At 50.7% G+C, this 23,311-nt stretch overlaps 1 protein-coding gene across 3 annotated transcripts in view; it reads left to right on the forward strand.

The window, feature by feature from the left end:
• LOC125757998 (endothelin-converting enzyme-like 1) overlaps nt 1-23,311 on the forward strand; it is a 211,976-nt gene that overhangs the window by 52,744 nt on the left and 135,921 nt on the right. For all 3 annotated transcript variants that reach the window (XM_049414394.1, XM_049414395.1, XM_049414396.1), the window contains exons 2-3: nt 3,806-3,873; nt 3,960-4,090. In XM_049414394.1, the coding sequence (XP_049270351.1) occupies nt 3,806-3,873; nt 3,960-4,090 (199 nt within the window). The remainder of the gene's footprint in view (nt 1-3,805; nt 3,874-3,959; nt 4,091-23,311) is intronic.

The following is a 23,311-nucleotide window of genomic DNA, read 5'->3' on the forward strand; positions in this document are numbered from 1 at the left end:
GCGAAGTGACAACGTGTAAAGTAAAAGAAATGCAGATATCTCGCTTGTGTGCGCTGCGTTCCGTCACAAAAAGCTACATGTAGAAAATGAAGGAGCATTTTATATATCTCATGCAGAAAATACGGACGCAATTGTGGGACTACATTCATTAGCGGTAGGATACGTGCATTGTGGCTCTGTAGCCTTCGCTTCAATGCCAAGAAAAGTTGTCGTCGAGTATAGTTCTCTGATTACGCTTTCACCGCTAAAACTACAGGTACCACAAGGGTTTTTCAATCATTTAGCAGGGACGTTAGTCATCGGAATGGAGATGTATCACCAATTACCAAAGCGGGTGCATACACGTTAAATGGCGCCATTAGCTGCCAGACATCAATATACATTGTGCGAACTTTCTTATATCAATGTACAGTAAGCATTCAGTTACTTCTATAAGGGCACGCTTTACTTTCGTGTTATTCCGATTCCTATGACGGAGGGATCAACCGTGTTTTTTTTAGATCTGTGTCGCCACACTCCGCTCCCATGCGAAGCAGCGTTCTGAAGTGGCCTGTATTTGTAGAGGAGGCGGTGCTTGAATCCATGGGACCACTGTCTCTATGGCCACGGAGAGCCAGACCTTGCCGCCCGCAAAAGGGAACTGTCTCAGCTATAGGCTGTAACTTCCTTCGGTTCGCTTTTATTTGAATTTGCCTGCCATGGTCCAGTTGATCAACAACACTGGGCACACATCCTGAGAAGGTTTGAAGAAAAGTATCGTCTACCAGCGGAGCGTCAGTGTGATATTAAGTGCCTTCATGTGCATCGTAGACTTCGAGGGCGTGCTTCCACTTTTGAAATGGCTTGGATACGAGGCCCCAGTGCACGCATGTTGGCCCTTGCCGACCTCACTTCTGCTAAAAAGGACACACACTCGACAAAACGCACCCTCTTGAAGCGCTGAGTAGCTAATCCATCGGTACCTGTCCAGCCAAGCCACCTGAAACCTTCGTTTCCGCTTCAAATGGTTCATAGACTTAAGCATGTAGCCTGGCGGAGGAATCCAAGGAGAAGTTAGCAGTTGACGTTTTTATCTGATCACTCACTTTTGAGTCATCTGTGTAGAGTCCGATATCAAACTTGCTTTTGCTACGCCCCTGCGTGCGAGTTTGCATGTATTCTGTTTGTTCATGCCTTGCCCTATCGTTCACTTCGCTCCTCACACATCAGTTCATCTTGTCTCTTTCTATCTCTCTCTAATTATCGCCTTACGACTTCACTCTTCTATCCTGCGTTTATGCTGCTCTTTTCCCTGTCAAGCGAGCGGTGCACGTGGTTAGTACAGCGTAATGATGTCAAGCCTTGCTAATACTAGAGAAGCCTCGGCACCCGTCCATAACATTTGCTGTATGTTGGTAACTACTTTAGATGGCATCAAGGCTAGACTCTTCACCAGTATAATAATACTGTTCAAAGTCTCCCTCTAACAAAACTTGATTTTACGTGGTTCCAAGTGTAACGGAAAAAATTGCATTCCCCGGCAGGTACTCGTAAGGTTCAACGTTGTTGTCAACCCAAATTACCGAAACTAACTTGGAACCAAAACCGATTTAACAAAGTTTTTGTGAAATAAGTTATCGTAGAGCAAGTAGCGCGAAAATTACGGGGACACGTAATTTTCGCGCTACTTGCTCTACGATGAATTCTTACAAACTCGCCCAGATTTCCGTTCTCGTAAGAAATAAGTTAGTCGAAAAACTGCTAATTTCTTTCTATTTTTTACACATATGGTTGTTTCTTGAAGTTCAGGCACTAACGCTATTGCGTTAAAACGTCTCTCACCCATAGTCACGAGCCTGGCTTTATTTTGACAAGGTTACATGCCACCCACTTGCACGTAACAATGGTCTCAACAGTGTCGCTGTTACGTACCAGATGGTGCAACGAGTGGAGGTGGTTTATTGATCCTGACAATGCACCCACAGGAAGCCCGCTGTGTGCGTTCGTTATTTCAAGATTTATGCGATAGATGACACTGATCGTCTCCTCGTAACTTTCTTGCTCGTCCTGCTCACATAATCACTGCATTCGTATTTTGGCTGCATGTCATATTTCACGTGACCGCGTCTACCTGACCTACATAGCTGGACCACATATGTCAGGCTCAATGTTCGGCACACCTGAACAGACTTCACACGAGCACGCGTGGGCTAGCGGCAACAATTCCATGGTAGATATTGGGTGTATCTATGTTACAATTTTAGGTTTCGAAGGACTGAAAGACCCCTGTTTCGATTTTACAAACTTCCTGGTTCAACAAAGTAGTTTGAGCGTGGTGATGGCTTCGTCAAATTGAGTTTCAACTGTATATGTATAAGTGCGATAAATTTAGCCAGAATTTGAAATATTGTTGTAGTAAAAAAGAAAATCCTCGTTTGGATGCGGCTTTTTAGTCCTTGAAGAACACGTGACAGGCCCTTGAATATCCTTGAATTTTCTCCTTTGAACCTTGTACGAACCTTTATTTGTGTTCCTTTAAATATTTCTTTGTTTGATTCAACACTATCGACATTAAAGGATATATTTTGCTAAATAACATTGCTTTGTTTATTCTATTGCAGGAACAAGCGCTGCTTAACCCATGCCTGTTGTGAAAGGACGTATTGGCGCTTCACCTTGCAGACAGCTTGTTTTTCAAGGTTCATCACTGCTTTTGGGAAAAGCGCACCTTCTTGTGCCATTTTATGAAGTATGAAGTCACATGCTTCATAGTTCAAGATGTGTGCTGCTGTGCAATTTAATAAAATAAATTTTGTTGGCGCTTACAACACATTTGCGATGCATCATTGTAGGATGTGTCTTCAACAACAATTGCTTTGTTGTTTGTGAGCTGCAACTGTTGCTCACCGAAGGAACTTCGTTTGAGGAGGCAATGGGCACAGCATTCTTTCACAGCGCAGATTCAGTGTAAATGGTCTTACATTTTCTCATTTTGCAAAACACGATTTTAACAGCTGGCCCGTAGGGCGTAGATACACAAGACAGGGTCTTCTGTTGTCGAACTATTGGCACAATTTGTATTGTTACGGATGGCTCGTAGAGTACTCATACAGAAGATGGGGCCCTCTGTTGTACCATTGGCACACCCGTATCTTAAGAGTTCACTCAGTAAGTACAAGCATGGTCTACGAAATCTTCTGTTTTCTAAGTACGACGGCACCTATATCTTCTTGAGCGGTTTCTACACAACGCACTGGCGGTCCAACGGAAAGGTCGTTTTTAAGTTACGAAAAAGAGTTCGGTCACAATATACCAGCAAATTTTGTCGTAAAACAGGGCCTTTTTTTACAGTGTAGTGTCTACTGCAGAGCGCTGTCGATGGGGAGTGCACTTCTCATTGTCGTGTTCAGCAATAGGTGGTCTGCAAACTCGGGCTCCGCGCAACAGTTTTCCCTCCGTCTCAGCCACGTATCCAAAAGCCTGTGTATACTGAAAGTGCGAAATTCAATCTTAATTGAGAGCTACCATGTTTCGACACCACATGCTCGGCTGCGGCGTCACCAGATATGTGTATTTAGCTAAAATTGAGGGAACAAAAAAGTAGCTATATTGGCGCAAAGTAGTCAAAACTGGCAGCCCTGGCGTATGGCTCCCTCGCGGTGCAATCTTATCGCGCACATGCACCTCGTTCGTAAATAGAGAAATCGCGTGTCAAATCGCGACGTCACACGGTAGCTTCTCTACGGGATTTGAGCTTGTGCTCTTACGTTGATGCAAAACACCACAGTGAGTGGCATCTGCCTAAATTACTTCTTCACTATTGCAGTTCCATCAACTTCGGCTCATTTGGCTACCTGGTGGCCCACGAGATGCTGCGAAGTATCATGTTCAGCGGTGAGGCTTGTGTATTGTGCATGTAGCAAAGAGGCGGTTAAGTTATCGCGTGTGTTACGAAGCAAAAAAAGAGCGCGTTGTTTCAGGTAGCGTCATCGACGTGGACGGCAGCCTCCGCAATTGGCACCTCCGGGACACTTCGGCCAAGTTCCGCATTCTGGTCAATTGCTTCGAGTCAATGCTTCGCCGCACCATCACGAGTGAGCTGACGAAAAGGGTGCGTGTTTCGACAACACGTATTGGCATAGTATAGTATTCATAACATAGTATTCGGCATAGTATTCATGACATTAAATAAGGGATATTCGTAATGCTTGGTGCTCCGGCAGCAGTGGGCGCGTCCGCCATTTTTCGTTGGGCGCTGTCGCGGAATCGTCTGCTGGCGTCTCTATAGGGAGAGGCCACGGAGAGGCTGAGCCGCAGCCGTTGGCAAAGCTGTCGGACTAAGCAAATGCGGCTGTCTCTTTCGTCATCCAGTGCCGCACTGTGCTGCCACAAATCGACGAGAACTCAATATCGGAGTTCTGCGCGCTTAAAAACTCACCCGGACGGCAGCTGCTAGAGGCGCACCGCTACGCAAAGCCCAACTGCTGTACTCTAAGGGCGTGCGCTTCCGATGTGAGGTAGGCGTTCATGAAAAGTGTTCGTTGCAGAGGAGGTGTGAATGTCAAACTTCTAAGATAACCTTTCACTGCAATACATCTCCAGTGTATTTCCCACTGCAATTTTATGCACGCGTCAGAAACACTCAACAGATATCGACACCACGTGCATCGTTTCTTCGCGGCCTGTGCAACGCTGCGCTGCTTTCCTCGGCTCATTTCTTTAGCCACAAATAAGTACCTCTACACCCTCCACAGCAGCGTGTCTCGTAGATTTCCAAAATAAACAAGGCACGGGCATATGCATCAGCGGTGCGCCGCAAACCAAACAAAAATACTGATCGCGCATTTCAACTGTATACAAAGAGAGCGGCCCGAGTAGCGCTCTGTTACTGCTTTTCTTGGCGTCACGTGCTACGTGACGCCAACAGGCAGAAAGTGTTCCACACTGGCCGCCATGGCTGCGATCGGCGCTGACTAACACTCCTGTACGTTTAAATGCACGTACATATCCCATAAAGTGGTCGGGAGGATGACCGCAGCCGTAGCTCAGTGGTAGAGCATCGGACGCGTTATTCGAAGGGCGCAGGTTCGGTTCCTGCCGGCGGCAAGTTGTCTTTTCGTCCACTTCACTTTCTTCACATTTATATCCTAATTACTACAAATAACATCCTCTATACCTTCCATAGCATTGTTGTCTGTTAGTTCTCATAAATAATGTGTCTAAGAAAGAAAAACGAGCCCTTAAGTCATAATCCTTCCTTACTGCACACTGGTTGTTTATAATGTTTTGTGGTCGCAATCTGTCGCGCGGAGTTAATATTGTCGTTCCTGTTTTCTTGAACGCTATACGTGTGCGTTCATTCACATATCCTTTTAACATACTGCGCTCTTTGCTTTCGCATGCCACGGATGTGTGAATAACCGCGCGCTTCTGCAAACAACATGCGAGGCCCCGCGATCAGCAGAAGTTTGAGTGCGATGATCTAGCTAGAGTTACTGTATATGCTACGTTTAGGTAGGAGAGTTGCGCATAGGTCCACCATCTCCATTTTGGTGCGGTGAAGCCACCTCTCATTTGCGCAGGGGCTGCATTGGAGGCTGCTCTCTTGTCCACCTTTGTCAACGATACTTATTTTTAATTTTGCGTTGCCCTGTGTTGCTCTAGTTAAACAAATATTTAAGCAAACAAAAAAGGCGTAACTGTGTGTGCCCTGAGCGCGATATTTGTTTCATTTGGCGTTTCGTGTTGCAAAGGAGAAGCATTGAAATTGATACACCTCAGACTAGGAAGACTAGTGTGCCTTGATGTCTAAACGCGCATCAAGGCACCCTAAGGAAGACGCTTCCGCGACGACGAACGCGCGAGCGGCGTTACTGCGCGACAGCTGCAATAAAATTCGGCACACTTAAAAGTTTGCAGTGGTAGGCGCGAAATAAACGCCAGCAGGTCACACAAGTGCGCACACGTTACTTCACGAGTCTTTAAAGAACCTTTAAATTTTACAACCAGACAGCAGGCTGCACCACGGCCGGACTCGCAAGGCGCGCTAGCGTTCCGTCTTACGGCCTTCGCAGTCGAGTTGAACGCAATAATAGCGTTTCTCCGCGTTTAGTGCCAGTGCTCACCGCGAGGGGCGCAGTGACCCTGCCATAGTTATAGGTGTTCATGCTTGCTACTTGCCGAGAACATGGCCGGGGGGGGGGGGAGCATTGGCCGCGTATCTGCGTGCTTCGTTGCAAATGTCGTCGAAAGACGATAGTCTTCTGCCGGCCGTACTACATGAGTCCTGGTCTCATCCGCGGCCACCCTTGATGCTGTTCTCATACCAATTTTTTCATCAAGCGGCCATTTATGTTTGGCCTTGCCTCAGACAGCGCCTCCTCTATGCTGAATCGGCCGCACCTGGCTGGCATTGATAAAATAGAAGAGGCGCTGCGTGAGATATGGACGCCATCTGGCAGTGGCGTCGGGAAACATGAGCTTGTGCAGAAACCAGGGCCACTGCCAGATGGCAGCACCATATCGTCGGCAGAGGGCTTTTTCGTGCATAGCGTCGCATTTTCAGCGCAGCCTAAGAAACACTAGGGTCATTATAATTACGTATCTGTGTATTTTCTAGTAAAGGAGCACACCACGTATTACTTACGTATTGATGTTGCGCCTCAGATATGCGTAGTATTTGCTTTTTGATAGGCAATGTTCACAAGTATGAACGCAGCTACCAGCGCAAGATGGCTGGGCGTTCAGCAAGTGCTCAAACTTTGGCCGGGTGGCTGAATCGTGTGACAGAGAGACAAACAGACCAAAATTTTTGCGTTCCAGTATCCCAAGAAAGACTATCGTCTTTAAAAAACGCGAGAGCACGCTCGCGTCTACTTTTGCATGGACCGCAGTCGCGAACGCGACGGCTAAAGCCCCTGAAACTATAGCGAGAACACGGTCGCGCGACGGGAGGTGGAAACAGGCGCATTGCGAAGGCCTTAAGACGGAATGCTCGCGCGCCTTTCCAGTCCGGCCTTGGATCCACAAAACACAAATGAAAGTACCTTCTTCTGGCGTTTCACATATTCTGCGGCATTTCTCGACGCTGGCGTGTCGCGTACCATGCGTAAAAACAGTCGCCGTCGGACTCCTGATTGCGCGCACGGTATGTAGAAAAATATTACACACCATCTGCCCCTATGGGCAACCATGTTGGGATGCGAAAGCATCGCGGGGGGTGTGCATCGAGTTTCCGTTTCTCTTATGTGACTTATGAGACGGTGGTTGTGGATGCGTTTGAATTGCAGCTTGCCGACGCTGACGTTTACGTTCGGCTTCCCGAGCCTTCCTCTGCTCCGCGGCGGTGGCGCTCCCGCTGCAACTAGCGCCGACGTTGACGTTGTTCATGGCGTTTCGCACGCCGTTGCACAGAAAGAGAATGACGGAAGCACAGCGAACGCGCGCTTTCGCAGCCTCGCACCTTCGAGATTCGTTTGCCGGCGTTGCCGTCTACGTTCAGCTTCGCGAGCGTCCATAGCGCCGTTGCGAAGGAGAGTGCAACGGGAGCGAGCGAGCGCCGCATTATATACGAGCGCACAGATGTGGCGGAGAGAGAGAAACGGGAGAGGAGAAACGCAGCGGAGGCAGCGCTCACGCCACCTCCTCCACCCCACCTCCTCGCGCTCCCGCGAGGAGAGGAGGAAGAGTTGACGCATGCGCAGTATGGGTGCGGACGCCGCAGAACGGACACTGCCCCGAGCATAAGATGCTTTCTCATCTAAAACCTTTTCCACTCTCACTTCGAACCCTGCTGACCCTACCATGTTGGAAAAGCAAATGTCAGGCAGTGAAGACAGGCGATCCACATCGAATAATAATAACACATTCACGGAAAAGTTGCCGCGTGAGACACACCAATATATGCGACGCGCTGACAGCGATGGTGCTGGAACGGACGAGGCCAAAAGGGGGAATGGCGCTGCGCTAACTGCATCAGGTCGGCTTCTCTGCAGCACTTCGGAGTTCCATGTGACCGCGCTTGGCGAATGGCAGGGGGGCGGCTCGACGAAAACAAAGGCGCAACTCTGGTTCCTAAAGGAGCCGTCTACAGTAACTCTACCGAACTAACAACTCCATCTACTCCGTAACTCTTTGCTCCGTGTCCGTAGCGCACGCCGACCGAAGAAAGTAAAATAAAAATAAAATCGGAGGGATAAGGGGCTGTGAAGCGAAGGGTAGACGCGACATGCGGACTACGTACTTCGGCGCCCACTGCCTTGTGAAGCTTGCAGAGAGATCTGCCTGTTGGAATCTTAGCGCCGATCGAGTCTCGTGGCGGCACTGATTTACCGCGGACGCGCGCAGCAGCATCTGTGGCACTGCCTACACACGATTATATACGTAAATCATTGCTTTCGTCGACACCGACAAGCTAATGTTCATAAATCATGCGCTCCCTCGCGTGTGCAACATCGGCCGTCTCTTTTAAAATGCATATATGATAATATATTGTTCTGCAAGCCTAGCTTATGTTGCGGGCGAGCAACTAAATTCCACGGAGAAATAAGGACCGAGGTTGAAGAGCGCTATTGCGCGCGCCGACCAATTCCGAATCAAAGCACAGTGCCGATCTTCTTGACGAAACAAGTTCGCGTCGGTACATTCTTTCTTTTTTGGGGAACTGATAAATTCGATTTAAATTAGTGCTACCTTGTTCCCGGCATTGTCAGGGCTCCCTCGTTGCCTTAATCAGCGCACGAAGCATTGAGAAGTCATCGTAGAACGAAGATAAAAAAAAACCAGTAGCTAGCACCCGAAAGGCTGCGATATGCAACTGGTTTCGTTTTCGCGCCCAACAAAACATGGCGGATTGAGCTTATGGGACTGTCGACAGATGGCGCTGTACATTTTGAATATCCCCTATTAAAGTGTATGCAAAATCAACTTGCCGCAGGTAGGGAAAGAACCTACAATATTCAGATAAAGTGTCCGATGCCTGATGCGTTCGGTCCCTATACCTGCGGCGAGTTGATTTTTGATCCACTTTCATTAATTGCCATTTATGTAATAATTACTACCGCTACAAATAATGTCCCCCGCGCCTTCCTTCACTGTCTGTTGGTTTCACTATAGGCTGTGTCCAACAAAGCCCTCGACCATTGTCCCCGTTCGTTGCAGTGTAATTTTAGAGCACTACAGAGTAACACTAGCGTGCACCAGAATCACACCGGGAGGCGCATTCGAGTTGACGCGGTGCGCTGACGTCCCTCCCTGTGAGCTTCGAGCACGAAAAAGCGCTCAAAGCGTGCGATACATCCCTGTAACTGCGCTCGTACTTGGTGGACTTGCAAATGTATGGTAGCAATCGATTCGTGAGGCAATAAGCTCCGATATTAATGCAGTTCGACGGGAAGAAACAAGCGTGTCAGGAGTCCCGGACGGCGAAAGACCTACTCCGTCTCGCGCTCTGTCATTTGCTCAGGTGGTGTTGAATGCTGTGGAGATTATTATGGAGCTCACATTCCCATTCATTTTGCTCTAAAAGATTTATTTACATTCGCAAGGATGGTGCCTATACGCCACCTCACAAGCTGGTTGCAGCACTGTGGCAGCTGCTTAGCCAATAGGAAAAGTGAGCACTCCTCACGATGTATTCACCCGCGCCGCAAATAAAAACGGCAACGCGCTTTGGTTGAGTAAAGCGAGCACACGGTAGCAACCAACGCCCTTAGCGTTGGGCAGCAACGATAGCGTCGAAACAAAGTAAACATGCCTGCACACGTCGACGCTGGTTTCTTGCGCCTCGAAATTATGAAATCGCCGTCGTGACTGTGTATTCCGCAAGTTCTAAACCGACGCTTGTGGTCACATTATATTTGCGTCCTGATGTTGCACTGTTTCCAAGATTTATTTTCATGTTCTCGCGTTGAAGTTCTCGGCTTAGCAGGCGTGGCTGAACGAACAGCTAATCTAAATAATGACAGAACGTACCTGATACTTGGTCATCAGCGTGAGATCACACAAAGCGATAGCCGACACCACCGTTTATTTACTGCTGTCTGAACAGTGGGCGAGTAGCAATCGCGAGTGCGGATCGAAGCAGGCGATCGCGTCTGCATGGGCGCCGCCATGTTGTTTCATCATCGCTATTGTCGGCACTTACCGATAGAATAATTAAATGCTTATGAACTACCTGCGAATCATGATTAGCGCATCACGTATTGCCGTGACGTAGCACGTGCCAAAGGAACGCACTTTTCTTAACCCTCTCCAAATATAATGCAATCAAAACCAGAACTATGTTTTGCTACGCAAACCTGTGGCTTGTTTACACCTCGTAGCTTCAACCCTGCTGCGACGACCCTGTGAGATGGAGTACAGTCTCTGCCGGGCTTATTTTTAAACGTAAGATCATAGTGGATATTTCGAGTAAATTGATTTGCCTGTTTGGGAAGGCTTCGGAGTTTTAAAAGAAACAGCCGCACGTATCAAGTGGTCGTTCACTTGATTCCGCAGAGAGACGTGGAGAGCTGCCGCTGCCAGTCGGAATCCCTGGTGGGAAATCGGATCTGTCTCCTTAGCTGGTGCGAGACAAATATTTGTAGCCGCGGCCATTTAATGCTGCGTTGTTCTTTTATGAAACAATCGCATAACTCTGCGTTCGATTTGTCCAAAACCGCACAAGAGAAGACATGAAGCCCCCGGACTATATCGAAAAAGAAAATAAATACACACTTTCACCGCAAGTGCGAAGCAAGGAATGCGATAGCAACAAATTGCAATGTCATGCGAAGTAAGGCTGGCAGCCAACTCTTTTAGATCTAGTATCGCGTAACTCTACAAAACGCTCGTGTAAGAGAATACGGCCGCAACAGGGTGGTGGAAAATCTACACTGAGAGGTGTGGTTGGGGCGAAGGGGCCGCCCCTCACAAACACTAGGAGGGATCTCTAGTCCGAGATCCCTTTAGCTTCCGCGGCGGCCCGGTCTCTGGCCATTAATGCCTGTTGGACTTGGAGATTGGAACAGCCGAGCAGGATAGCTTCCCAGTGCTCTCGGGTGGGGTGGGGGTGGGCACGCAGTGTAGAGGTCACCACAGTTCAGCCCTTTCGTTAGGCTGCCACCGGAGCGTGGCACCCCCTGTAACTTGTGTACCTATATGCATAGGTCGGCAATCTCACTCATGAGTCGACTCACTCAGACTCAGATCGAGACGTGAGTCTGAGTCTTAGTGAGTCCGGGGGAGTAGTGTTTTTGTGAGTCGGAGTCCGAGTGAGTTCGGTTGAGGAAAATTTTGGTGAATCTCAGTCCAAGTGAGACCTAAGGGAAAAATATGTTTCACGAGTGAGTCTGAGTGAGCTGGTCGTTTTTTGCCGACCTATGGTCCTATCACCTCAACTTCAGCATTACTGTGAGCCTTATGTAAGCTCACGTTTACGTCTACTCACACATACTTCCACGCGCTACCGTTCGTACGTCGGCTCAATATTTGTTGATCAGAGGCGTGAGTTGCGCCAGGAGGCGGTGCCTTGACATCCCCCCGCAAACTCTTTCAAGGGAAGTTATTGATAAAAATAGCTCGTGTGAGTCGTCCCTTTCAATAAAAATGTCCTTACTGAATTGCGAACTCTGATAACTCGTAATTGAAAGTACGAGATCAAAATGTGCTAAGTAGAGCACCGATCATGCGAGATATTGGTGTTAAAGAGCACTGTGGTAGAAAAAGCTAATAATAGCCTAACGGACACTCAGACTCAGATCGACCCGTGAGTCTGAGTAAGCCCGAGTGAATTATGTTTTGGCGAGTATGAATTGGAGTTAGTCCGGTTGAGAAAAATAATAGTGAGTCTGAGTCCAAGTGGGTCCGGTTGAGGAAAAGTTTGGCGAGTCTGAGTCCGAGTGAGCCCTAAGTGCAAGATATGCTTCATGAGTGAGTCTGAGTGAGCTCCAGCCTATATGTGACGTTATCTTAGGCTGCCACTAAAGTCCCTTGGTCTGGAAAGTAGCTACACTCTCCTCCGCACGCGCATCTTCCTCCTCAATTATCGGATTTCTCACCCTTCCCCCCCCCCCTGGCGGGCGCGGTGCACACGGCACGCTGAACCCTCCACTGTCTCGCCGCAGCCGCATTAGAATCACTGCGCGCGCTTGTTTAATCGGCCCCTTGAAGCAATAAATGAGAATATGTCCCTCAAGAGACCGTCGTGACGAAAGTGTGCTTCCAATAGAACATAGTGACACATATTTTTTTTAAGGCGCTTCGATATGTACAAGCAGAACCTCTTCAAAAAAAAAATGGCCGCGTATCTGCGTGCTTCGCTGCAAATGTCGTCTAAAGACGATAGAAGAGGCGCTGCGTGAGATATGGACGCCATCTGGCAATACGTCAGGAAACATGAGTGATGTGCTTCGGGCTGGTAGTCCCGGCGCAGCAGCAGGCGAAGACCGGCGGTGACCAACGCGACCGGCGGGGACGCCAGCCAGCCCGAACACGCGGTTTGGCGCGAAGCGCCGAAGCAGAAGAAACGTCCGCACTCAACGAGTACTCTCTACACACTCTTTTATTTACACGTCGCCTGGGTAAAACAGGAATGCCAGAGCGGCGCCCCATGGCATTCGTACAGTGCAATACTGAACCGAAACCGAAACACAACAATGAGCTCGTGCAGAGGGCACGGAGGAAGGCAAGTTTCAGTGCAGTCGCATTTTCAGCGCAGCTTAAGAAACTAGGGTCTCTAGAATTACGTATCTATGTATTTTCTAATAAAGGAACACACCACGTAATACTTACCTAGTAATGTTGCGCCTCAGATATGCGTAATGTTTGCTTTTTGATCAACAATGTACACAAGTATGAACCTAGTCAGCCGTTCAAGATGGCTGGCCCTTGGGCAAGTGGTTCAACTTTGGCTGGTTGGCTGAATCGAGTGACGTGCCGACAAACAGAAAGACAGACCAAAATAGTTCCCCAAGAAAGACTATCGTCTTTAAAAAATGAGCATACCAACTGCTGCCTGAGCGGTTTACCTCTCCGTCGCCGCTTGGGCTGTCCGTAACGCGGATGTTTATATAAGCGCATATAATGTAAGCAGTGTCAAGACGTTTATTAACGGGCACTCAGCGACGGCGCACGGCAGCGACAGTCAAAGCGGGGCCGACTCTCTGCACGAGGGGCGTGCTCTCAGAGAAGAGAACGACCCACTGGAAGGCGCTCGACAGGACGACCCATTACTGAGTAGGAATGCTTCGCTACAATTTCCCCGGCTACGAAAAGGGAGCCGCCTGGCGACCTAGCAACTTGTCACTATGAGCGGGTCATGGTAGGGCTTCAGGCGCGCCACGTTGACAATGTCGCGCCCTCGACGGCGCATGTCCAAAGATGGGTCGGTGGGTTCGATGAGGTAGTTCACCGGGGATGTGCGTTCGACGACACGGTAGGGGCCTTCGTATTTGGGTAGTAGTTTGGAAGAGAGGCCAGGTGCAGTGGTAGGGACCGAGAGCCATACGAGCGCTCCAGGAAGGAACGTGGACGCAGAACTGGTGGTGTCACCGCGAATACTTTTCTGCCGCTCTTGGCTATTCGTAGTAAAGGTCTTGGAGAGCTCGCGACACTCCTCAGCAAGTCTGGCTGTGGCAGAAATAGGCGCACATTCAGATCGATCCGGCTTGTAGGGAAGGATTGTGTCAATGGTGTGCGACGGGTGCCTGCCATACAATAAGAAAAATGGTGAGAAACCAGTAGTGCTCTGAGGAGCGGTATTGTAGGCGTACGTGACGAAGGGCAGAATGACATCCCAATTCGTGTGGTCGGCGGCGACGTACATCGAGAGCATGTCGCCTAGCGTGCGGTTGAAGCGTTCGGTGAGGCCATTCGTCTGCGGGTGGTAAGCAGTAGTTTTGCGGTGAACAACGTTGCACTCTTTGAGAATGGCTTCGACGACTTCCGACAAGAAGACACGGCCTCGATCACTGAGCAGCTCCTGGGGTGGACCGTGACGCAGCATGAATCGGTGGAGCAGGAAGGAGGCCACATCGCTCGCTGTAGCCGCAGGGAGGGCAGCAGTTTCAGCGTATCGCGTGAGGTGGTCTACAGCAACGATGGCCCAGCGGTTACCAGCGGACGTCAGGGGAAGTGGCCCATATAAATCGATGCCAACGCGCCCAAACGGTCGGTCAGGGCAAGGTAGAGGTTGCAGACCTGCTGGCGACAGGTGCGTTGAAGTTTTGCGGCGCTGACAATCGATGCAGGAGCGAACGAACTTCTCCACGTAGCGGTACATCCCTCGCCAAAAGTAACGTTGGCGAATGCGGTGGTAGGTTTTCGATACCCCAGGGTGTGCACACTGCGGATCAGAGTGGAACGACTCGCATATGTCATAACGCAGACTGCGGGGTATTACTAGTAGCCACTGGCGGCCGTCGCCGTTGTAATTGCGTCGGTGGAGCAGGTCGTCGCGAACGGCGAAATGGTGGGCTTGACGACGCAAAAAGCGAGTGGATGGTGTGGCCGATGGATCAGTCAGCAAGTCTATCAGTGAGGCAATCCATTGATCCTTGCGCTGCTCGGTAGCGATGGTGGGAATATCGATGGAAGAAACGACAAAGTGAGACGCTGAGTTGTGGTCATTGTCGTCAGGCAAGGGAGAGCGCGACAGGGCGTCGGCGTCAGCATGCTGACGTCCGTTGCGGTACAGCACGCGGATGTCGTAGTCTTGCAGGCGAAGTGCCCAACGGGCAAGACGTCCTGAGGGATCCTTCAATGACGACAACCAGCACAGTGCATGATGGTCGGTCACGACATCAATCGGGCGACCATACAAATAAGGTCGGAACTTTGTAAGGGCCCAAATGATTGCCAGGCATTCTTTCTCCGTGACGGTGTAGTTGGTCTCGGCTTTAGTAAGCGTACGACTTGCATATGCGACAACATATTCCGGGAACCCAGGTTTGCGCTGCGCAAGGACAGCACCGAGGCCAACACCGCTGGCGTCCGTGTGTACCTCTGTAGGGGCCGTAGGGTCGTAGTGGCGTAGAATGGGAGGAGACGTCAACAAACGACGGAGCTTTGCGAAAGCGTCGTCGCACTCTGACGACCACGAATTGAGGGACCCGTTACTTCCAAGGAGCTTCGTCAGCGGTGATATGATAGTCGCGAAGTTTCGGATGAAGCGCCGAAAGTAGGAGCATAGTCCTACGAAACTGCGCAGTTCTTTGACGGACGTAGGTTTGGGGAACTCTGTCACGGCCCGAAGCTTGGCTGGATCTGGGAGGATGCCGTCCTTGGACACCACGTATCCTAGTATCGTCAGCTGCCGTGCTGCAAATCGGCAATTCTTGAGATTCAGTTGTAGCCCGGCGTCGCTCAAGCGCGTCAAAACCTGCCGGAGGCGTTGAAGGTGTGTTGAAAAGTCCGGGGCGAAAACGACGACGTCGTCAAGGTAGCATAGGCACGTGTGCCATTTCAAGTTGCGCAGAACGGTATCCATCATGCGCTCAAAGGTCGCAGGCGCATTGCACAGCCCAAACGGCATGACGTTGAATTCGTACAAGCCGTCGGGTGTGACAAACGCTGTCTTCGGTCGAGCGTCATCAGCCATGGGGACTTGCCAGTACCCTGAGCGCAAATCGAGCGATGAAAAGAACTCTGCTCCTTGCAGGCTGTCAATGGCATCGTCTATTCGAGGTAGGGGATAGACGTCCTTACGGGTGATCTTATTCAGTCGTCGGTAGTCCACACAGAACCGCACAGAGCCGTCCTTCTTCGCAACGAGAACGACAGGAGACGCCCACGGGCTGTTTGAGGGTCGAATAACATCGCGGCGAAGCATATCTTCGACTTGCTCGGTAATTACGCGACGCTCTGTTGGCGACACGCGATATGGACGTTGCCGCAGTGGTGGTTGGGCGCCAGTGTCGATGCGATGCGTGACAGCAGACGTGCGGCCGAGAGAAGTTTGCGCTACATCGAACGAAGAACGAAATTCTTCCAACAGGCATAGAAGCTGGGAACGCTCGACCGACGTAAGGTGTTCAGCCTCCACCTCCACTCCACAAGTACCTCCACCTCCACAAGTACCTCCACCAAATTGTCAAGACGTTTATTAACGGGCACTCAGCGACGGCGCACGGCAGCGACAGTCAAAGCGGGGCCGACTCTCTGCACGAGGGGCGTGCTCTCAGAGAAGAGAACGACCCACTGGAAGGCGCTCGACAGGACGACCCATTACTGAGTAGGAATGCTTCGCTACAGCAGCATTAAGTATAGAGAAGAATTTCTTTCACAATTGCTGTCTTGATGAGCTCAAAGAAGGCAATCGCGACGGAATGTGGTAGTATACTTAAATTGAATTGGCCGAAATGAGTGGGCCCGATGCCTTTTTGTGACAATGCCGCTGTCAGACCCGTATGCACGCACATATATACACGCGCGCATACATACGCGATACAGACACACACGTGATAGACACGCACGCACATACATACATACATACATATGCGCGTACACACGCGTACAGATATGCACGCATGCACATGCACACACACGCATACGCACGCGATACAGGCACGCACATACATACATACACACGCGCACACAAGCGATACAGATACGCACGCACATACATACACGCGCGAGTGCACACGCAATACATACACGAAAGTACGCACATACATGCACACGCGATACAGATACGCACGCACATACATACGCACGCGCGTGCACACGCAATACAGACACGAAAGTACGCACATACGTATAAGCGCGCGCACACGCGATACAGATACGCACGTACATACAAACACATACGCTATACAAACGCGCACGCACGCACGCACGTACATACACCCGCGCATACACACACGATACAGGCACACATGCACATACATACACACGTGATACACACGCACGCACATACCTACACACGCGCGAATACACACAAACGCACGCACGTGCAGGCGCACACATACACACACGTGCGTGCATAGACGCACATACAATCGCGCCAATACAGGCATGCACAAACGCGCGCAGGCGCATAGATGCACGCACACACATACGTGCGCGCACACACAAGTGCGAAGACACACAAACGCACGCACACGATGGCGTACGCATGCACACACACACAAAGGCACGTGCACACAGGCACGCACATGCACTCACACGCACGCAAACACGCACATACAAACGCAGGCGCACATACAAACACGCATAAATCTACACACACCCGTACACACACGCCTAAAGGAGCCATGGCGTGCCTGAGCGACTGAAATCGCGCGAAGTTAGCTTGCGCACGCTTTTCGTGACGTCAGGGTCAGCTGACTGGGAGGTATCGCGCGTCGCAACCATTCAGCGTTGCGGATGCGCCGGCTCCGCGAGAGAGAGGGTGAAAAAACATGGTTGATCCCTCCGTCAAAGGAATCGGAATAACACGAAAGTAAAGCGTGCCCTTATATAAGTAACTGAATGTTTACTGTACATTGATATAAGAGAGTTGACAAATGTATATTGATGTCTGGCAGCTAATGGCACCATTTAACGTGTATGCACCCACTTTGATGATTGGTGGTACATCTCCATCCCGACGACTAACGTCCATAGTCAGACAAACCCTTGTGGTAGCTGTAGTAGTCAACGGTGAAAGCGTAATCAAAGAACGAGGTGTGATAGCCAGAAGAGCGTCGCATATTGGACGCAAAACTTGGTGTCACATATAGGAGGTGACAAAGAAAATGTGGTAGAAGAAAAGGAAGACGTCAAGAGTAGCGTGACGTTGCACGAAGAGGATAGAAGAAGAGAAGAACGAAGGAGAAGATATAAAAGAGGAAGCTGACGTGGGCAGAGGGGCCCTGGGTGTTCGATCGTGAGCGCGTGAGGCGGGCACGAGCGTCGCCGGCCTGTGTTCCGGGCGCTCCGGCTCCTTTTGTTCTACGGCATCGCACCGTAGTCCACCGGCCATTCAAGGACACGTCCTGGGAACTGGATGGCAGGCGCGAACACCCGCAGCGGCCAGGAAGCGTCATCGGCTTGTGTCCCGAGCGCTTCGTCCTGCGGCACCGCTCCGTAGGCCTCGCCTGAGCCAGTCCTGTTCCCGTGAAACGCTGACCAGCGCAAGTCGACGCTAAGGTCAGTGAACTCCGAGCCCCCCAGCTTCAAGCACCACGCCAGCTCGTGTTCTGCAACCGGTCAAGCCTGCGGCATCGACGTATCGACTCGAACGCCGACGTTAAGCAAGTGTCCCCGACAACGCCTCGCCTCGTCATGCATAGGCACAGAACGCCGTGAGTTGTTTGAGCGAAGAACGCTTTGAACTGTATAGAAGTTTGTTTCCTTCACTTGTTCTTTTTGTCATAGCTTTATTTAGTGCCGGTATGTTTTATATGTTTGCAGTGGTTTGGGGCAAAAATCTGTTTTTTCTTTTTGTGTGTAATTAAAATAAGTGTGTGTAACGCTCTCGTCTCGTCCGCTCCTTCTGGCCGATTGCTGCCCGGAGATCCGTGACACTTGGTCACCATCCCGCCGCATGTTAAGATGTGATTGAACACCACGGCCGGACTAGAGGGAAACGCAAGGCGCGTCGTGTAGCCCCGGTAGCCCGGCCGCGACTTTTCTCGGGGCGAGCGCGTGAGCGGGGAACGCGGTGTTACAGCCAGGTGTGGCAGGCGCGCGTCGCAGAGCTATTTTTGGTTTGGATTAGCGTGACGCTATGAGCGAGGCCAACGCTTTTACAACGCTTGGGCCAATGTCGCCACCTTGCGGTGTGTTAAGGCATTGACAAAATTGAACTCCCATTGAAAACGCGCATAATGGGACGGACGTGTAACGCGTTGCAGGTGCTAATCGCGGAGGCCATAGTAATGACGAATTACTTTGCCTTGCCGCTCCCAGAGGGCAGCACCACCCCACCGACCGGAAGAGTGGTAAATATAAAATGCGCGTTTGTAAAACCTCTCGAGTCTGTGACCGTGGCGCAGTGGATAGCGTGCCCGGCATCTGTTGTTGTGGACTGAGCGGTCGTGGGTTCGATGCCCGGTGACGGAACCTTTTTTCCTTTGCCATCTGATCGTGTAGCTTTTTTTCGACGTCATTTCCTTGACGGAACTACGTCATTGAAGTCTTCGTGGACCCCGGCATAAAACACTTTCGTGTGAAAAAGAGAAAGATGACGGCGCGGCAAGGGTGTGGCGGCGTGGATAAAAAAGCGCCGCTACTTTCCTACATGAAGGGGTTTTAGCTGCCACCGGAGTGTGGCGCCCCCTCTAACTTGTGTGCCTATATGTGACGTTTTTTTTTTCGTTCCTTTTTTTTCTAAAAGAGCCAAATGCACTTTAACTGGAACTCAGAAAAACGCACTTTTTTGCTACTGACAATATGGTCGGGCACGCTCCAACAATTTTTTGCCACTGTGTTCTGTGTTCCTCTCCCCTAAATACCTCAAATCTATATTGCGGCTAAAATCTATATCGCCCACTATCATCGGTATTCAGGAGCATAATTCGTATTTGGCTCATATAGATTGGAACGTTTCATTTGTTCCTGAATTAGCTCTTAAAGGAAGTCTAAAACGATTCGAATGTACGCTATAGCAATGTTTTGCGAGAAAATTATCATCCTTGTGCTTGCGTCGTTGCCATAGGCGTGCGCAGGGCCCCCTTCAAGGGGGAGGGGGGGAGGGGCAAGGCGGGCGAAGTTTCATCGTAGCGCCCCCCTCCCTATTAAGTCAATGTATCGGACAGACTTTGCGCCCCCCCCCCTCTTATGTGACCAGGGTCCCCCCTGTGCATGCCTATGGTCGGTGCGGCCCTTCGTCGCATGGGCGTAATGGCGACGACTAGAATTGAAGAGTGAGTGGTCCTTCCCGGCAAAAGGCGCACTATTCTGGACTGACGGCAGTGTTTTCTTATTCTTGGCATCTATCGAAGGCCTTGAAAAGTGCTCCAGCTCTTCTTGTTCTGAGCTCGTGTTATGCCGCGCCATTTCGGATCACTTCTTCTTCAAGGAATAGATCGGTGCCCAATATCTTCAGTTTGTATGTCTTCTATTTCAAATATCCGGTCTTGGAGAGGAAAGAAGGACATTCTACTGTAGCGCTAAACTCGAAAAGAAACAATAGCAGGCAAAAAGAGGCAGGAAAGTCGGTAGGATAATCTTTGTATTCCAGTCTGGCCCTACTACATCATGTCCTTCAGTAAGTGCCAACTCGCCCTAGAAAAACTAATCGTTGAACGTAAACACGATAGCAAAGCAACTAGGACACAAATGAAACATAGTTGATGAGACCATGTTGGTTCTTTTGGTCACGATTGCTGAGGCAGCGCTGGTTTAATGAATGCACGTGGTTCAGTTTCATTGAAACAGATGCAGGATATGACTCATTTTTTATTAGGAACTGCCTCTTTGAGTTCACGTTACAATCAGGAACTGCCCCGTTTTAATTCCAACTGTATTAGAAGTTAAAGACCCTTAGGCACGCTTTACGCTCCCGTGAAATTTAGCCCAGTTTCCGTTTCTGCATTTGGCTCTTTTTGGAAAAACCCCGCCACATATATGTTCAGGCCCAATAAAGAGCGGGTACCAGAGTTGCCAGATGCTACCAAGCTAACAGGCAAATATTCATCACAAAAGAAGACCCAAAAAAGCGGCGCGACTTTCGCGAAACAGCCCAAAGAAGCGGAAATTTTATGAATTTTCCCATTCTTGAAATTATTTTATGTAGAATAAAAAAATATCACTCATGTACGAAGGGGAGTTGAAAAACACACTTTAATTATGTCGTGCAGTGAAAATATGCGCAACTACAAAAGAAAGCGCATATTTACTTTTAACATGGTCTTCAGGGTACACTCCATTCCGTTGAATGCACGTTTGCCAGTGCATGATTAACGCCATTTGTTCATGTCCTCAAAGTATGTTTGACCTCAGCACTCAAATACACAAAGTCATTGACAAACGCGCCATTAGTGAACGACAAACGCGCTATTGGGGAACGTGATGATCACTAAAATAACTATTTTTGCTGCAAAATGCAAATAAGCCTCTAAAATGCGACAAGCAACTGGAAAGTTCTATAGGCGGCTCGGGGAAGAAAGAAGCCCAAGTCCGTTAATATAAGTGGAACTGGCAACTCTGGCGGGTACTCTTTCGTCCGAGCAAGCAGTGGGTACGTGTCAGTCTTTGCGTGCCCGTGCCCCTGCGGCACTAACCACGCGACATGGTGGCAGAAGCGAAAAAAAAATTACGAACATCTCGTAAGGAAACCCTGATGGGCATGGGAAGCAGCTATAGGGGCGACGTGGGGTCCCCGTAAATGCGTTCCGTTTGGTGCACCTCGGCGATGGGTGGTTCGTGGTTAGGGTGTATTTGTTGTTTGTTGAGGCGTCGCCGGCACGAAGCTTCGGGTCCGCTTGTCCGTGTTCATGTTGCGCTGCAGTCGCACGAGCGCGGAACTAAGGGTCCGCTGCCCTGCGCTCACGTTGCGCTGCAGCCGCACGAGCCTTCGTCTCTTCAGTAGCAGCGTGGCGGCGTTTTCGTCGAGCGTCAGCTTCCTTTGCACGAAGTTCAGGGTCGGCTTGGCACCGCTGCCGTTTCGCGGCAGCCGCTCGAGCGCGCCCAGCAGCAGCTGCAGATGAGCCAGACTGCTGTTTACCGCTCATACCGATGCGCTCCCTTTGAGTGTCACTGAAGGAATGCGCGCGCTACCGCGTACAACCTGGGTTTATGGCGCAGACCAGCGCCTTGTGGCGGATATAGCGGATTCTTCAAGAAATTCCTTCAGAAGCGCCTCTAGCGGGAGGAGCGGTAGCTAGAGTTGACGGCGCTTCACACGGGAGGTAGGGTCGATCATAGCTGCTTTGCATCAAAATAACGCCCCCAGCCTTAGGCCTCGCCACGACAGGACCGCACCACGATGTCCCTCGAGACCAGCGAGCCGCCGAAACTGTACAGTGTCAACTTGCAGCCACCGGCGCCATTCGATTTCTCGAGCCCAGCAACGTGGGCGACATAGCTCAGCCGCTACGAAGACTACGTGGTGGTTTCGGGACTGACAAAAGCGCCGGAAGACGTTCAGATGCGCTCGCTACTGTACTGCATGGGCCCGGAGGCCCGCCCGCTCCCCGAGACATTCTCGCTCGACGCCCAGCCGCTGGCCTCAGACAAAGTCTTTGCCGCCCGCTTCACTGAGCACTTCTTCCACCCGGCAAACGAGCTCTACGAGTCCTCGCGGTTCCACAGACGTGTTCAGCTACCTGACGAAAGCGTCGACACGTACTACGCAGAACTGTGCAGGATGGTGAAGCGCTCTCACTACCTGTCAGGTGCTGTCGAGGAAAGGCTTGAACACGGCGGCTTCGTCGTCGGCCTCCATGGCTCCTGTCTCTCGGGTCAGCTGTGCCGAAACGCGAAGCTGACGCTCAAGGAGGCATGGACACAGGCCGTCAATCCGAAGACGCCGACTAGGAAAAGACGTCGTCCCAGAACAGCACCGATCACTCCCGCGAGCTTTAACCTCGATGCCACAAAAGCTAACAAGTTCGCCTCTCGTCGTCGCTCCGGAACTATGCCTAGTGCGCCGCAAGCAGAGCGCCCACGCGAGCCGTCCACATGTGAATTCTGTGGCCGCGCGCTACACCGCAGTTCGGACTGCCCGGCTCGACGCTCCGCCTGCAACTGTTGCCAAAAGAAAGGCCACCTTGCCGAAGTATGCCGCTCGCGGAAGTGCAAGCAGAACAAGCTCGGCTCCATTCACCTGCATGCCACCGGGACGCCCGCCGCGGCAAAGTTCGTTGACGTCACCGTCGACAACTATGCTGCGCAGTTCAAGGTCGACTCCGGAGCCGAATTATCTGCCGTGCTAAGCGAATTCCCTACACTGGCTGCCAAGCTCGACCAAGTCTACAGTCTGCTCACCAGCCCTGAAGGACAGCCACTTCGTGTGCTAGGCGCGTATTTGGCACGACTTCGGTGGCAAGGAAAACCAAGCGCTTCTACGTGATCCAGTATCTCACAGTGCCTCTTCTGCGACTGCCAGTGCTCCAAGCCCTCGATGTAGTGAGATTTCTCGACGAACTCAAGACTCCAAAAGCAACGCTGCACGCCGAGCTCTTCAAGGAATTGGTCACTCTCAAGGACGAGCATATCATACGACCGAAACCTGATGCCATGCCTTTCTCGATAAGCATTCCCCGCAGGATCTCCATCCCGCTGTTCGAGGTCGTCCGCCGCGAGCTGAACAAATTGGAAAGCGCGGGCGTGATCCGCAGGGTCGTCAAGCCAACACCATGCATGGTGCTCCGGTCTCGTCGTCGCACGGCAAGACAATGGTTCCTACCGGCTGTGCGTCGACTTGACT

This window comes from Rhipicephalus sanguineus, chromosome 4, assembly GCF_013339695.2.
Source record: "Rhipicephalus sanguineus isolate Rsan-2018 chromosome 4, BIME_Rsan_1.4, whole genome shotgun sequence".
Taxonomy (NCBI): Eukaryota; Metazoa; Arthropoda; class Arachnida; order Ixodida; family Ixodidae; genus Rhipicephalus; species Rhipicephalus sanguineus.